We start from the raw sequence: 16,447 nt of genomic DNA, 5'->3' as shown, positions 1-16,447 counted from the left end.
ATTTTATATTTTTATTGAATTTTTAATTATTTTTCTTTATTTATTAAGATATGAATTTATAAATATAAATAAGTTTGATTTTTTATTCTTAAAAAAATCTTAGTTTATTTAAATAATTTATTAGATTGTCAATAATTTTTGTTTGATTTTTTAAGATACGTGTTTATAAATAAAATAAAGTTTAAAAATATTTTTGAAGAATAATATAATTTTTTTTAAGTAAAATTAATATTTTTTAATTAATTTAATATTTTTGTCAAGTTCTTTTAATAATTTTTATTATTTTTTAAAAATTAATAGAATATTATAATTGCCAAAAAATAGAATATTATAATTTTTTAAATTATTTTTTAAATAAAAGGGGCAAAATTTTATATTAATCAAAGTTTAGGGAGTAAAAATGCTAATTTTTAACGGTAAAGATAACAGAACCTAACAGAAGGGGTATAATTATGTAAATGTTATATTTTAGGGAGAATTTTTAACAAGACATATTTTAAAGGGCAAAACTAGGTAGTGTCGAAAGTTCAGGGGGCAAATATGCTAATTATTCTAATTTTTAAAACATGATATTTATGTTATGAAAAAAAAAAATATATCACACAAAACATCAATCCGACCCAACTGCATAGCTTGCAACAATAATGAAGTCTTATAATGTCTCAGCAAATGAAACTGTAGACAATAACAATAATAACAATGTGATACTTAAAAAACAATCTTTTTAATTTGAAAATATATGTAAAATAACATAGTAAAATAATGATAATAATAATAGAGAATATGGTTCATTTTTCTGTTATTTTAAGTGTTGCAGATAAATGGGGAAGAAAATGATAGTAATAAAATTACACAATGTTGCATTGATTCAACACATGTTATGTTATGGGTTTGAGTTGCTCTTATACTTTTCCCATAGATATTCTATCTCCCTCCTCTCCCTTTTCTTTCCCTAACACAAGTGAAGTGACCCTTTTATTTTCTTTACTTATCACAGTCATAATTATACTTATCAATGAAGTTAAAGAAAAACAAATAAAGATGAAAACACAAAATTTTGCAGTAAAAGTTAGTTACATTAACATAAATTGCAAGACAAGTAGTGGGGAGAACTCAAAGGAAATAAAAACACCAACATCATAGAGGTTTAACAACAAAGCAGCAACAGAACCAAAAGTACAGTAGTAGTGATCAATAAAGCACATAACCAAATCGACACTTTTAACTCAAATCACTTTAGGAGTGTCTTCACTATTGACTTCACATTGAGCTTTTTCAGATCTGTGTAGGACTGCCCGCACCCGACAAACATCACCGGAGCTCCAGAGATGTAAACCATTGACAGTGCAGCTCCAACCTGCAAAAATATCACCTCTGTTATTATCTGAATTATTCAGATGATTCAATTGTTCGAAGAGAAAAATCGTTTTACCTTATCATCAATTGTATCAAACTTGGTGAGCAAAATTCCATCTATCAATTGGGAGTTAGGCGAAGTCGACAAGTCTGCTAGTTTCTGCAAAGAACAGCAAAGGAGCATTGTTTCAACATTGTAAGTATTTCGAAAGAGCCACAATTTGAGTAGACCCGAGAAAAACAACGAAAGAATGTTTACAAATTCAAACCTGATTGAATTTGGAAAGCTGATCAACGGCATCATTTCCAACCAGTGCCTCCCCAACAAACAAGACTAGGTCTGGATTGTTAAGGTTAATGAGTTTTGACAGCGCCCTCATTAGCGGTTCATTATCCTATAAAAATAATATAACAAATTAATCAGATTAAAACTGGCAGCAACAATGCATATGAAGTAACAATTACCAACTTGAATCATGTTATGGCTATCATGATATTTTAAACTACAGTACCTGCATTCTACCAGCTGTATCGACAAGAACCACATCAGAACCATTGCGTGTAGCTTCTTGGATAGCTTCCTTTGCAACAACTGCAGGATCTTTTTCATACCCCTTCTCAAAAATAGGGATCTGATCACAGAAGTTAATTACAAGTTCATCAATGTCCACACTAAAAACATGGTGCACGCATGATGAGACAAAAGCATCCTGTAAAATGCCAACAATCGTGTAAAATTATTACCTGAAGTCTGCGTGCATGAGTTCGCAGCTGCTCAACAGCTCCAGAACGGAATGTATCACAGGCAGCCATCATAACGCTCACATTATGCTGTTGGAGCCAATAAGCAACCTGAAAAGTTCGAACAATGCCAATCAGATTAAGAGGGCATGCCTTTAATCATAAAGCTAAGTAGGCAAAAGGAAAAAAAAATTAGCAGCCAAACCTTGGCTAAGTTGGTAGATTTTCCAACTCCATTGACACCAACAAAAACAACAACATATGGCCTCCTTTGTTCCTTAGCAGCATGAACATCTCTTAGTATATCAATTGAACGCTTAGGAGTTAGAATACGAACAAGAGCATCTTCCATTGCTGCCTGTAGTCAGTATCAAACTTAACATTAGTCACACATGTAACAACAATTGAAAGAAAAGAAAAAACAAGTAGCATCATTCGATGAAGAAAATTCACAAACCTGCACGGTTGAAGATATCCTCGTGAAAGAGGCCAACTTTTTACCAACAAGACTTGCAGCAACTGATTCACAAAGCTTCTCAGCTATCTCCTCAGCCTAGACATACCACATCACATAATAGATTATACCTCACATCATCATCAGGAACATGTAGTCATAAACTATATATTATACCTCCATTAATAATGGCTACAAGAACAGAGAGAACATACCACATTCTTGGTCATCAGCCTATCCTTGAGAGCTTTCAAAGCAGGTTCCAAGTCTGACTTGTCCAAATTCGCCTTGCCAGCGATACTGACATCAAGAACCAAATTTAGATGAGAAGCTAAACATGATAAGGAGCCCCAAATATACTTTGGAGTATTAGCAAAACTGTGTTGTGCCCTTTTAGAAGATATCATGCTCTATGGATAAATTAAAAGCTAAATCAAACACCGTATAAATCACATATAAAAATATCAGAAAAGAAATCTACCTCTGGAACATAGATGAAAACCATCCCTTCTTCTTAGCATCAGGCTTGCTAACTTTTCCCTCATCTTCCTCCTCTTCACTCTCACTTTCACTACTAAATTCCTCTTCTTTATCCATCATACTTTCACCTTGATCTGCTGCCACAACCTCTACAATATTGTCCTCATTCTCACCCACAGGATCAGTATAGTCCAATTTTTCCTGACGAGGTGAATCATCCCAAACTCTATTTTTCTTTGTTGCCTTTTTCTTGGGCTCAGCCTTAGGAACCTTGTTAGAAACATTATCTATTTTTTTCACACCTTTACTTTTAAGCTTCTGTAGCTTATTTACATCAAAAGCCCCAATATTAGAGCTCGTATTTTCTTTACCATTAACATGACCATTCACCTTGGTCTCTTCTGTGTCAACATGATTACCATTAGAAATACCATTCTCCAATCTACGACCTTTTGGACCATTTCCATCTTCACCACCATTAGCTGAACCATCACTTGTTTTCTTACTTCCTCCATCAGATTTTTGCACCTGCCCTTGCTTTTTATTATTAATCAAAGGCTTGCCTACAGGCTTAGATTTCTTCATTTCTTCAGCTCGAGCTTCAGCTTCCTTTCTAAGCTGCCTAAAAGTTTCATCAAAGTCATTGTAGACTGTTCGTTTAGGATCATAAATCTCTGCAAACTCACGCTTCACCATTGAAAGCAATTCGTCCACATACAAGAGGTGGAGGATCCGTTGATACACAGCAACAAAGACAAGGTCAAGCTCATTATGGAAAGTCCATTTAAGTGTATAAGCAGCTCCTGGACCATCATAGTTGTAAGATGCAGCACCTGAACGTTCCTCCAAAAGACATGACCGAATCAAAGTGTCAATTGGAGACCCTTTTAGTGCATTTCCAAGCTCCTTACATGTCCAGAGGATTAGCCCTCCTCTGGTAAATATCAACAGCTGCTCTAACATCTTACTATTACCGAATACCCTGTAAAATCATATACAATCAACAGTCAAACCCAAATCGCAATCAACTAAATATATATTTAAAAATTATGATTTGGAATACCCATCAAAATTAGCGGTTCTAAATTACCGATTCCAATTCAAACAGATGAAAATAGCCCTTCTTGCAAATCAATTGAAATCGATCAAATGTGAAAATTAAACTAAGCTAAGATTTCTTTCGCACTTTAACAAAGTTGTATAAAAAAAAAACCCTTTGATCAATCATCTCACGAAAGTTAGATTATGTTAGATCAAAGCTAAAAAAAACAATAAAAAATCAAATTGGGAAACCAAACAATTACATATGAAAATAAATATCAATCAACGAAAGAGATTATTATAATTATATATATTGATTGATGATTTACGAAGCACTACAATTCTCCGATTTGAAAAACCTAATAGATCTATAGATGTATAACGAAAAAAAAGATTAACAATTACCTGTATTGTACCAGCAATAAAAAAAAAAAAGTAGAGGGGAAAACTGAAATGAATAAATATATTTGTGGGGTTGGAGGCTTGGAGCTTAAATATAGGTAAAACTCCTTGGAATGGTCGGTTTACAAAGAACAAAAGAAAAATATTCTATATACTATTTCATTCTATATTGGCAACCTAATATTAATTTATTTTGCCATTTAAAAAAGAAAATAATAATAATAATAATAATAATAATAATAATAATAATAATAATAAAAGATATTAAGTTATTTTGATTTGATATAAATTAGAAATATTAGGTTCTTTTTCAAAAAATTAGTGTACCAATGTACTTTCTGAAAATTAGACCAATGTATATTTATTTTTTTTTTGGTATGTTTTTGATATTTGAATAGTTATAATTTTTAAGAGTGTAAACTAATATAATAATTTTTTTGAATACTAAACCAATATATTTCTCAAACTAAATCAATAAGAACAGTTCGATTTAATATCATTGATTAAGTGGAGTTTTTAATAATTATTTTCTTAAGGGTGCGTTTGGAAAACTACAATGTAATTGGATTTGTGTATAATTGAAGGTAATTACACAATTTGGTATGTTTGTCTGACCATGTAATTACACTGTAACTGTGTAATTGGAAGTAATTGAGGGGTTCCAATTACACTCTCCAATTCTCATGGCCGCCCATGAGAATTGAATGTAATTACACTGTGTAATTACTAAAAACTTTCCATATTAAACATTATCTACTAAAAAATATTATTTTTCCATGTAATTACTGACTATTTGGCCAAACAAGATATTAGGAATTCATATGTAATTACCACCTCATATCCAAACATACATTGCATTTTAAAATATAGTGTAATTACTACACTGTGTAATTACTACCCTAGTAATTACCCTACCTAGTAATTACACAGTTACTTCCAAACGCACCCTAAGTAATTATGAGACTTTTAATTTTATTTTGCAAAGTATATATTTAACATGATAGATAATAGGTTTATAGCGTATAAAAATAACAATATGAAAATATTCTCAAAAATTAAAACATAACATAATAATAATTATGGTTCATAGCTGTGTTTTTTAGGGTAGTTTAATTGTTTAGTAAGTTAAATATTTTGGGTAATTAATATAGTAAATTTGATTCATAATACATATATAACAAATAAGCTATATGTTGTAAAAGGTCTGTTTAACTGTATACCATTTGTTATTGTTTATCGAGATTTTTAAAAAATAAATTATTTAATATTAAAACTAAAGAAAATATAATTAAAATAATCAAATATGGATATAACACTCAGAGATTTTACGTAATTGAAGTGTTAATGAGCCTCACGAGTCACTATTAATATCAAATAGGCTAGAAAAAAGCCTAAGGGATTACAATGAATATGAAGACTCTATTCTCTTCTCAAACTTGTGAGCTAAGAAAGTTCAACCCTTTGCAAGAAGGATTCAATGTGTATTTATAGAGTATAGAGGTCATACTTATAGGGGATGAGAGAGGTGGCGGTGAGTGGCTCAGCCAAGGGGAAAGCTAAGGCCGTGGCTTTGCTTACAATAATTAATGTTGGAAATAAGATTAGGAATTGCAATGGGAATGAGAATGAGAATGGAAGTAGAATCCTTTACGGGTTTAGTGATTCTCGATTTGATTCTTTAGGTGCCGTTTGGTAACACTTTTGTTTTTTAATTTTTTAATCACAAAATGAAAGTAAAATTTTTGTTTTTAAAAAATTTATTTTTCAAAAACAAAAATGTGTTCTATAAACACTTTTGTTTTTCAATTTTAAAACAGAAAACAAAAGTGTGTTCTGTAAAGTTCATTTTTATTTTTATTTTTTGATTTTATTTAAGTCGGGTCTATGTCCGGGGTCGGATTCGGGTTCAAGTCAAAAGCCGGGTTAGTGCCAGGGCCGTAGGGAGGGGATTTGGGTTCGGGTCTGGTCGTAATCTAAAAGATTGATTAAGAAAAAAAAACTGTTTAAAAAAATATTGAAAGTGATTTTTTTTGTTTTTAAAATTTTGATTTCTAATTATAAAATTGAAAAGTAAAAACAGTTTTATAGAACATGTTTTTGAAAAATATTTTCACTTTTCTACTTTTAAAAATAAAAAACTGATTAAAAAAGTGTTACCAAACGCCACCTTAGTAAGTCATTTTTATGGAATTGAGTATTCAATCAAATTGGGTGTGTTTTTATTCTTTTGTTTAATTAGGAAGGAAAAAGGTTTTAAAGTGTATATTCATCATAACTTACATTACTAGATAGATAGTTGAAATGAAATATTTGTACAAATGAGTGATTGGTTTTGTTCTGATATATATGTTAGGGAAACACTTGCATTATTACCGAAACCATTATTGTACATGTTGAACGAAAAAAAGAAGAAGAAAGGTTTATTATTATTATTATTATTATAAATAAATTATCTCTTTTTATAAGCCATTTAAAATATAAAAGAATAATTTATTTAATTAAAAAAATAATAATATGAACAATAAAAAAAAAAAGAAGAGGATCAGTCAAAATAATAAACAATAAACAATAAAAATAATAAACAATAAAAAGAAAAATAATCTCTATTAAAAAGGAAGAGAAGCAGCATAGTAAATGATTTTATTTTTTTTGTAGTTTTGGAATTAAACGTAAGAGTGAAATAAAAAAAAACATGAAAGAAAGAAGGTTTTGTGCACAAAATTGTCATTTTTAAGAATTTTTCCACAGTAAATGATAGGTAAAAAATTTCTGTTTTTTTTTTTTTCTCCTCATTCTGAATCTTTTTCTTTAATTGATTTTCTCCTTTTATCTATGATCTACTTTGACCTAGGCTTTTTAAGCCATAAAAGGTCTCCAAAAGTGAGATATATAAAAGGAAAATCCCACTTTTACATACCTGCTAAAATAAATCCAATATTTTTCTTATATTTTTTTATGGTCCACTTTGATCTAAGCTTTTTTTAGCCATAAAATATCTTCAAAAGTGAGATATAACCATGGAAAATATATAAAATCTCAAAAGAAATTAAAATTGTCATGCTGCCAAAATTATTGTGTGAAGAAAAAAAAAAATAATAATTTATGCATATTCCAATCGTAACTTGCCAAAAATCAATACTCATGTGTGTACTCGATTTACCACATAAAAAAAATAGTAAATATGTACATTATATTAGAAAAAAAAAAGAAGAAGAAGTATATATGTTTTTTATGAAAAGTGTGATAATCAAGAAAATATGTGTAATATATATCTATAAAGGTATGTTTGGTGCGCAAGACTGGATTGGATTAGACAGATTAATTTGTTCAATCCAGTGTTTGAGCATGTTAGAAGTCTGGATAACTAATCCAGCTAACCTCATCAGTCTGAGATTATTTATCCCATCCAGTAGGGTAGGATAAATAATCTCATGCAGGATAGATTTTTTTTTATCGTGTTTTTTTTTTTAATTTTAATTTTATTAATATAATTTAAATTTAATAAGAATTTAAGTGAAAGAATTATCACACATATATTTATACATTTTTTTTAATAAACACTTATTCATTAAAATTAGTGAAAATATATAATTTTGAATTATTATACATAAGTTTTTAAAATTAAAAATATTATTAATTAAACAATAGTTACTTAATTTTTTTTTTTTTTGAGAAAAAGCGTTTATATCATAAATTCAAATAGTTAGACCTCGCGGTCGTTACACAATATATTGTTTGGTAATTCCGAAGCCGGGATAGACCCAAAAACCTGATGAGCGAACGCCCATCTAGCCACATTATGAACGGCGAAGTTACAAGATCTACTAACATAAACAAAATTACAACTAATAAAAAAGGGAGAATTCTTAGTACAAAATGAGATGTAATTGTCAAGTGCCCAGCGAGAAACCTTCCCATTGAGAGCATTGATCACCACACTCGAGTCATTCTCCACAATCACAAATTTCGAACCAATCTCTAAGGCTACGGAGACCGCCAAGCAACAGGCCGCAGCTTCTCCACAAAGAACATCCGAAAAGTCTTCCCGAGCCGTTTGAACTCTAATGACTCTGCCAACATGATCCCTTGCAACAACAGCAATGCACATACTATTATATCCCACCTTGACATCACAATTCAGCTTAATCCAATCCGGGGGAGGAGGGGACCAAGCTTCCTTTAGGTCAGGAGTGAGAGTAGGGAGCAAAGTAACATGTAAATCTGCATAAGAAGTACAAATATTATCAATACATTTTTTTAAATCAGGAGAGCAATTATTGTGAACTTTCTCATTGCGCGCCCTCCAAATAGTATCCACAACAATCGAGGCATATAAAAACACGTCATCAGCTCGAACCCCTCTGTTGTTTAGATCCCAAATAAACTTGACCCAATCCCAAACTCGGATACCAGTGTCACAAATTGGAAAGATGCCCCAGGGAGAGGAGCGCCATAAATGAAACGCCACATCACAGGACAGGAAAAGGTGTTCAAACGTTTCCTCCCCCAAACCACATAAGGGGCAGGTTGTGTCATCAATATGGAATCTTTTTCCAATCACCGCTCTAACCGGGAGGGCACTAGAAAGGATACACCACCACAGAACTTTGTGACGTTCCAAAATTTTGCTATTCCATAACTTATTCCAGAGTTTCGGAGCTACCTCACAGTGAGGAGCTCTTTCCTGAGCCTGAGACAGATACGCAGATTTGGACGAGAATCGCTCGGTACTTTCTAGCGTCCAAACCCAACTATCGGAGCCAGTTCCAGAAGGGTGGCCTCCTTTAAGAATGTCCGAGACTGTTTCATGGTCGAAATAGCCTCGCAGTTTTGGAACATCCCACTGCCCATTATCTAACAATAAATCAGCGACACAATTTACATTTGGGGAGGGACCCCCAATTGGTTTCGGACGGAAACCTTTACGATGCGGAATCCAGGGATCCTCCCAAATCTTAGTATTCTCACCATTGGTAACCAACTTGCAGGCACCTTTTCTTAAGATAGTGTTTGCTTTGACAACACTTTTCCAAAACCAAGAATCTGCATCTTTACAGCTGCAATTAAGGAAATCTTTCCCTTTTAGATATTTGGCTCTTAAAACTCTACAGCACAAAGATTGGCTTCCAGTGAGGATATTCCACCCCCATTTGGCCAAAAAGGCCTGATTCATCTCTTTAGTTTTTCGGAAACCTAGACCACCAAGCGACTTAGGAAGACACAGTTTATCCCAAGCTTTGAGATGAATTCCATGATTTCTCTTCTCAAAACCCCACCAAAAATCTCTGACCATGCCATCAATCTTGTTAACCATACGAGAAGAAAGTTTGGTTGTTTGCATAGCATACATAGGCATAGACGAGCCCACAGATTTGATAAGAGTAGCAGGCCCTGCTTTGGATAGAGTTTTAGCCTTCCAACCCTGCAGCTTTGATGTTAGATTGTCCAAAATAAAATTGAAGTCAACATCTTTCTGTCTAGATCGAAACAGGGGCAACCCCAAGTATTTGATACAACCTTCAGGGGAATCGATTCCCAACGCTTCCTTAATTTCCCCTCGTAAGCTCACCGGGGTATTTCTACTAAAGAAAATGGAAGTTTTGAGCTTGTTGACCTGTTGGCCCGACCACGAGCAGAAATTCTCTAAACATCTCCAGTATCTGTCCACCTCTACTAAATTTTCTCGACCGACTAGAATTAGGTCATCCGCAAAGAAAATGTGAGAAAGGGTCGGACCACCTCGGCTTAGCTTTATACCTTGAATAGAACCCTGATCAAGAGCCACCTGAAATAGTCTTGATAGCACTTCTGCTGCCCAGATGAACAAATAAGGTGAGAGGTCACCTTGCCGAAGCCCACAGGAAGGGCTAAAACTTCCCACCTTACCCCCATTTAGACAGATGTTTAGCGAAGTAGTAGTGATACACTGCGAAATCCACATACGAAATCTCTGGGGGATTCCAAAACACTCCAACACATGGTCAATAAACTTCCAACACAACTTATCATAGGCTTTGACCAGATCAATTTTTATAGCAAAGAAACGCTCTTTACCTTTCTTCCGGTTAAAGGAATGAATAATTTCTTGAACAATAACATTGTTATCGTGGATATTCCTTCCCGAAACAAAAGCAGCTTGAGTCGGACAAATGAGCGAGGGAAGCAGAGGCTTAATCCTATTTGCTAAAATTTTGGATATGACTTTGTAAACCACATTGCACAGAGAAATAGGTCTAAAATGGTTCGTTTGGGTCGGATTTTGGACCTTTGGGATAAGCACAACATTTGTGGCATTAATTCCTCTATGCATATTACCCGTCACAAAGAAATCTAAAACCGCATCACAGAAGTCAGCTCCCACTGAATCCCAATAGTGTTTGTAGAACAGAACCGACATCCCATCAGGACCAGGGGCCTTATGGTTATTCATGGCAAAAAGAACTCTCTTAATTTCATCAGGGCTTGGGCCACTAACCAGGGCCACCGCGTCTTCGGGAGAGATTCTTTCCGGAATTAACTGAGCGCAATTGTACTCAACATCATTGACAGATCCCGCGAAAATACCCTTAAAATACTCAATGAATTCACGCCCAATAGCTCCTCGGCCAGTAATCCAGACATTATCTTTATTCAAAATACTCTCAATGGCATTTCTTCTGCCTTTAATGGCAGCCGAGAGGAAGAAGAACTTAGAGCACTTATCTCCATCCTTGAGCCATGACACTCTGGCTCTCTGCTTCCAATAGATCGCCTTTCTTTCCAAAGATTCATTCAAAGCTCGGCGAATGTCGCATTCCTGATTCCAGTCCCGGGAACCAGCCGGGAGGCTTTGAAGAGAGTTGAGTTTTTGCTCAAGCTCTTTTATGGTTACATCCAACTTTCCAAATTGGGAACGATTCCAGTTCAGGAGGGCCACCCTGGTGGCACCAACCTTCTTAAAGAGGCGAGAGGGAGCCCAACTGTGATTGACGGAATTCCAAGCATGGGCTACTACAAGATTGCTTCGAACATCACGAGTCCATCCTTCCTCAAATTCGAAGCAGCTCTTGAATTTGGGCTCCAAGTCCGCAGAGAAGAGACAAAGGGGTCTATGGTCCGAATTACTCGTATGGGCAGAATAAAGTTTAGCCTTTGGAAATAACTTAATCCAGGCCCCATTCACAAGGCCCTTATCCAGAGCAGATTTCACGTGGTGTCTCCCAGACCGATGATTATCCCAAGTCAAAAAGTCCCCTTGGATGGGCAAGTTGATAAGACCTCTACCCTCAATGAGAGTAGAAATGAATGGAATAAAAGGATCACGACCAGAGGAGCCTTCCCTTTCAGATCCGCTAAGAACAAAATTAGTATCTCCCAAAATTAACCAAGGTCCACCAAACCTATCCCCTAGTTTCAAGAACTCAGGCCAAAATTTCTTCTTGGCATTCATGTAAGGAGGACCATACACACACGAGAGAAGCCACGGGGAAGACGGGGGGTCCGAGTACACGAGACCCGAGATATGATTACTCGAGCAAGAGATACATTCAAAACTAAAACCCGACTTCCATGCCAAAATGATTCCTCCCGCATTACCAATAGACGGAACACAAATATTAAAGTAAAAGTGTAAAGACTTTAAGATACGTACCAGAGGATTGGCATCCACTTTGAGCTCAGAAAGAAACACAAAATCCGGAGAACAAGACTGGATTAGGGACTTCAGCTCCCGAACTGTAGAGGTCTGCCCTAACCCTCTACAGTTCCAAGTGATACCTCTCATGTCTCCTGTGGAGGAGATTCGACATTCTCCTCCACAGGGTTGTGGGAGTTAGCAGACCCACTCGAAACAGATTCATCAATGACAAAGGAACCCACAAGCGGATTCTTCAAGATACCCGAGCAGCTCGGGGAGCTTGAGCTGTCTTCCGAAGGATCTTCAATTTCCAACTCAGGGTAAGAGCCATTATTCCTGGTGTCCCACGGAAAATCACGAACCACGTCAGGGTACTTGCGAGGCACTTTATGGGGCCTAGAGCAGAGAGAAGCAGACACTTCAAATTTTCGTTTCTTGAAAGGTGTCGTTCGCTCATTAACTTCAGAGGAAGTCGGGACCCCGATATCACCTCCAATGCTTCGGATCTCATACAAGTCAAGTTTCCCAAAGTGCTTGAGGTCATGCAATAAGCTCTCTTGAGCATTAAAAAATTGAGCCAAAGCATTTTCTTCATTTAAGTGCTCCTGGGCTTCATGGATATTAGTAGACAAAATAGCATTCACAAGCCCAACTTGGTCTTTGGCTAGAGAATTCGGCCCATTAGAATTAGAGCCATTACCCAAGGTACACGGTCCCACCAAGCCATTATTTAAGTTAGACTCAGCATAATTCCCCTCCAGAGCAGGCCCACCCGCTTGCATTTTACTAGAAATAACTTGAGGCCCATTATCAGCATTTCCATTATTATTACTAACTAAATTAGTGGGCCCATGACCAAAAGCCTCATGAAAACCGGCCTTTCTAATTAACGTACCACACGACCCAATAATCCCAGGCCCACCTTCCACTTGTTTCTCTGTAACGGTCATAGAATTCAAATGACCATCGTTTAAACCAATGACTCGGCAGTTTAAAGGCAAAACAGGTAAAATCTCAGCTTCCTTTCTCACTCCCAGATCGTCTTTCTCTCCTCCAAAGCCAAAAATGGCAACTGTCTTCTCTGCAACGAAAGGACGCCTCTTAGGGAACCACACAGCACGGTGGGTCTTCCCAAGACCCTCAGCCGCATGAGCAGTCCTTTTCACGGGTTGGCTCTGACGTCGAGACAGGTTGGACGGACCTCCATTCGATCCATTTTCTCCGTCGCCCGTAGTCGCCGGCAATAACATTACAGCACCACTATTCTTTTTCCTAGCCGAGGACGAGGACCTACGGGACACACCAGGTAAAGGGCCAGAAAAAAATTCTGGTATGCTGACAGAACAGAGAGCCAAGGGCCATACATGGGGAACGGAATATCATCAAGGTTCGCCACCGTCACCGACGTCGATAGTGAGCAGCCCCTGCGTTGATGCCCCAGACATCCACAGAAATAACAAAATATTCCAATTTTTTCATATTTCATTTGAACCCATTTCTTCACACCCGATGCTAAGTCGAAAAAGCAACCTGAAAACAGAGGTTTATCAACCTCAATATCCACTTGAACTCTGAGAAATTTGCTCCATGAAGCAGGCTTTCCTTCATCTATCTCCACTTGCACAACTTTTCCAGCCAACCCCCCCAGCATACTGCCATTAGTCTTTGAAAAATACTCATGGGGAAGGTGATGGATTTGAATCCAAACACGCAGAAGCTTGAAGGCTGTCGGACCGTCGAAGGTCGGGGACCAGGCTTGAAGGACCAGGGTGTACCCACGAATACACCACAGACCATTAAGAAGAGCCCAGTCCCTATGATCGGCACACTCGAAACCAAACTTGAACACATTAGTTTGCTTCTCTTCATCCTCCAATGCCACAACAGAAACTGGTATCTTCCAGTTTTTGGCCACAAAATCAGTCACAATCATATCATCCACCACCATAGGCGCTATGACTTTCCCAAACAAGCAGCAAGAGGCCAGAGCCTTAAGAGAAGTGTCACAAGGAGTTAGTTTGACAGAGGTTTCAAGGCATGAAAAGCATTTGCCTTTAAGAGTGGAGTTGGAAGCAATGATTGACTCCATAAATACCCGACAAAGAAGACCAAACAAAGCTTTTAAGAGACAAACCAAACTCACCAAACGAATCTTACCAACCCCTCTTAAAACTGACAAAACCACCTCAGAAAAAAAAGGTGGTGAATATGATCCACGAGCCACCAAACAGAAAAAAAAAAACAAAAGAAACAAACTGAAAGACAAGAAGAAACACACTAACAACCAGCAATGCACACCACTACAAGACTAACCTAACTCACAGTGAGAGGAGGAGTCGAAAATAATATAGAACAAACAAAGAGACAGACACTAGACACACACGAAATGAAGGGCAGGCTCACACTAGAGAGATAGTTGAAGACCATCTCTCTCGATAGTTACTTAAATTGATTCTAAGAAAAATAATATAACAATAAAATTATATATTATTTTTAAATTACTAGAAAATTTATACAAATATTTTAAAAGTTAATATTTATATTAAATTAGTGTTTAAGATAAACAATTTTATATTATTCAAGTATTTTTATTTTACTATTTTAATTATTTATTAAATAAAAAATATGATAAAATATTTTATTATATATTTATGATATATACTTAATTATAAAGGATATACAGTATTATTTTATTTTATTTTATTTTATAATTGAATTATTTTATTTTTGTGCTGCGAATTATTTATTATTAAACACTTTAATTTTAATTTATTATTATATATTTTTATTTTAATTTAAATCTTTTTTTTTCTAAAAGGAAATAAATAAAATAGTCCAGTCTATTCTTAAACCAAACACAGGAGTACTTTCAGCATAATCCAATTTTGTCCAGTCCAGTCAAATCTTGTGTACCAAACGAGCCTTAAATATATTTCCTTCAGAGTGTCATTCGTGCCATAATATATATTCATGCTGAAGCGAAGAAAAGAAAAAAAAAACATATTGTGCGCCAACAATGCAATACGTGTTGTATGTGGTTACGAGTATAATGTGTGTCAAACTGTTGAGGGGCGTATAAGTATACCATATCACAGTATAATATGCACAATAAATAAATAGAGACTATATATCATTTAATATTTCCCTTATATCATTGAAATAGGAAACTAAAAATGATAATATCATACACAATATCTTAAAGTTTAATTTTCTAAATTAAATTAAATTTGAGATATTATCATAGAAGAAATAAATAATTATTATTCTCCAAATTTTAGAATAAATCATTAAAATACCAACTAAATAATCCTAAAAGAATTTTAGAACTTAATTTGTCATAAAAAGTGGTAAAATTCTAAAGTCATACAAAATGATACAAAATTCCAAATGAATTCATAAAAATTAATTAGAATATTAAAGAGGTCATTCACCTCACAAAATTTCAAAGAGGTTTCTAACCTCACAAAAATCTCCAAAAAAAAATGGTAATATTACCTCAAAATTCATAAGTGCACTAAAATTCAAGTTTATAAAAAATGGCATCCCAAAAAGAGGTCATTCAACTCTTAATTATCAAAGTATCACAAATCTATATTGGAACTACGTTTGACTTGATTCCTATAAAAAGATACGTAGGCAACTTAGTTACTAAGATTAAATGCAATCGCCGATACTGCAAAATGGTATAAAACATAAATCTCAAAATTCCATAAAAGGTCATACACCCAGAAATTTTTCTAAATTTTTAAATAGCAAAGAATTCTTGAAAGTGGTTATATACCGAAATTCTTATATTCAAATTCTTAAAAATAACATATTCTGAACTACATGGCTTGATCCTTCATAAATAAGGTATGTAGGCAGCTCAGTTAATTAAACTACTGAGTTGAATTGCAATTCTAAATTCGCTCCAAAATTTTTCCAAATTATTCTAATTATTTAATATCATCGTAATTGGAATCAAAAAGTGTTTCCTTTAAATAAAATGATTGTAATTAAGAGATTATTCTTATAATCTTTGATGAGTCGAACTTATATTAGTAAACTCTTATGCTATAAATTTAGCATAAGTAAAATTGTATTTTGTATTTATTTTTAATACTTTAAATATGAAAGTTTTGCTTTACCCTGTTAATTTTCCATGATTATGAGCTAACCAAAAACACATTAAATGCTAATCTTCATTACTCATAATCATTAACCAAGATTTATATTTTATTTAGAGCATCACAAATGTAAAACACATACCTCCCATATTGCTATTCTCCATTGTTGCTAAGACACCAACACCTTCAATGTGAAAAACACCAAATTGGTAGAAGAGAACCTATGAGAGCAAACCCCTTTCTTTTCACCAC

General features: G+C 34.6%; 1 protein-coding gene across 3 annotated transcripts; it reads right to left on the bottom strand.

Annotated features, from left to right (window-relative positions):
• Positions 1 to 1,055: 1,055 nt before the first annotated feature.
• LOC115695944 (uncharacterized) lies at positions 1,056 to 4,643 on the bottom strand. Of its 3 annotated transcripts, none has more exons than XM_030623050.2 (10): positions 4,478 to 4,643; positions 3,033 to 4,013; positions 2,767 to 2,851; positions 2,555 to 2,650; positions 2,303 to 2,455; positions 2,101 to 2,208; positions 1,869 to 1,988; positions 1,626 to 1,751; positions 1,433 to 1,516; positions 1,056 to 1,357 (listed from the first exon to the last, which is right to left on the bottom strand). In XM_030623050.2, exons 2-10 carry the CDS (start codon positions 3,992 to 3,994, stop codon positions 1,232 to 1,234), a joined length of 1,860 nt encoding a protein of 619 aa, XP_030478910.1. In that variant the 5' UTR covers positions 3,995 to 4,013; positions 4,478 to 4,643; the 3' UTR covers positions 1,056 to 1,231. The 3 variants fall into 3 exon arrangements, with proteins under 3 accessions (XP_030478910.1, XP_060973739.1, XP_060973738.1); XM_061117756.1 differs by lacking the exon at positions 4,478 to 4,643 and adding an exon at positions 4,122 to 4,450; XM_061117755.1 differs by lacking the exon at positions 4,478 to 4,643 and adding an exon at positions 4,095 to 4,419.
• Positions 4,644 to 16,447: the final 11,804 nt, after the last annotated feature.

This window comes from Cannabis sativa, chromosome 6 (genome assembly GCF_029168945.1).
Source record: "Cannabis sativa cultivar Pink pepper isolate KNU-18-1 chromosome 6, ASM2916894v1, whole genome shotgun sequence".
NCBI lineage: Eukaryota > Viridiplantae > Streptophyta > Magnoliopsida > Rosales > Cannabaceae > Cannabis > Cannabis sativa.
This window is presented reverse-complemented; position numbering and strand designations above follow the sequence as displayed.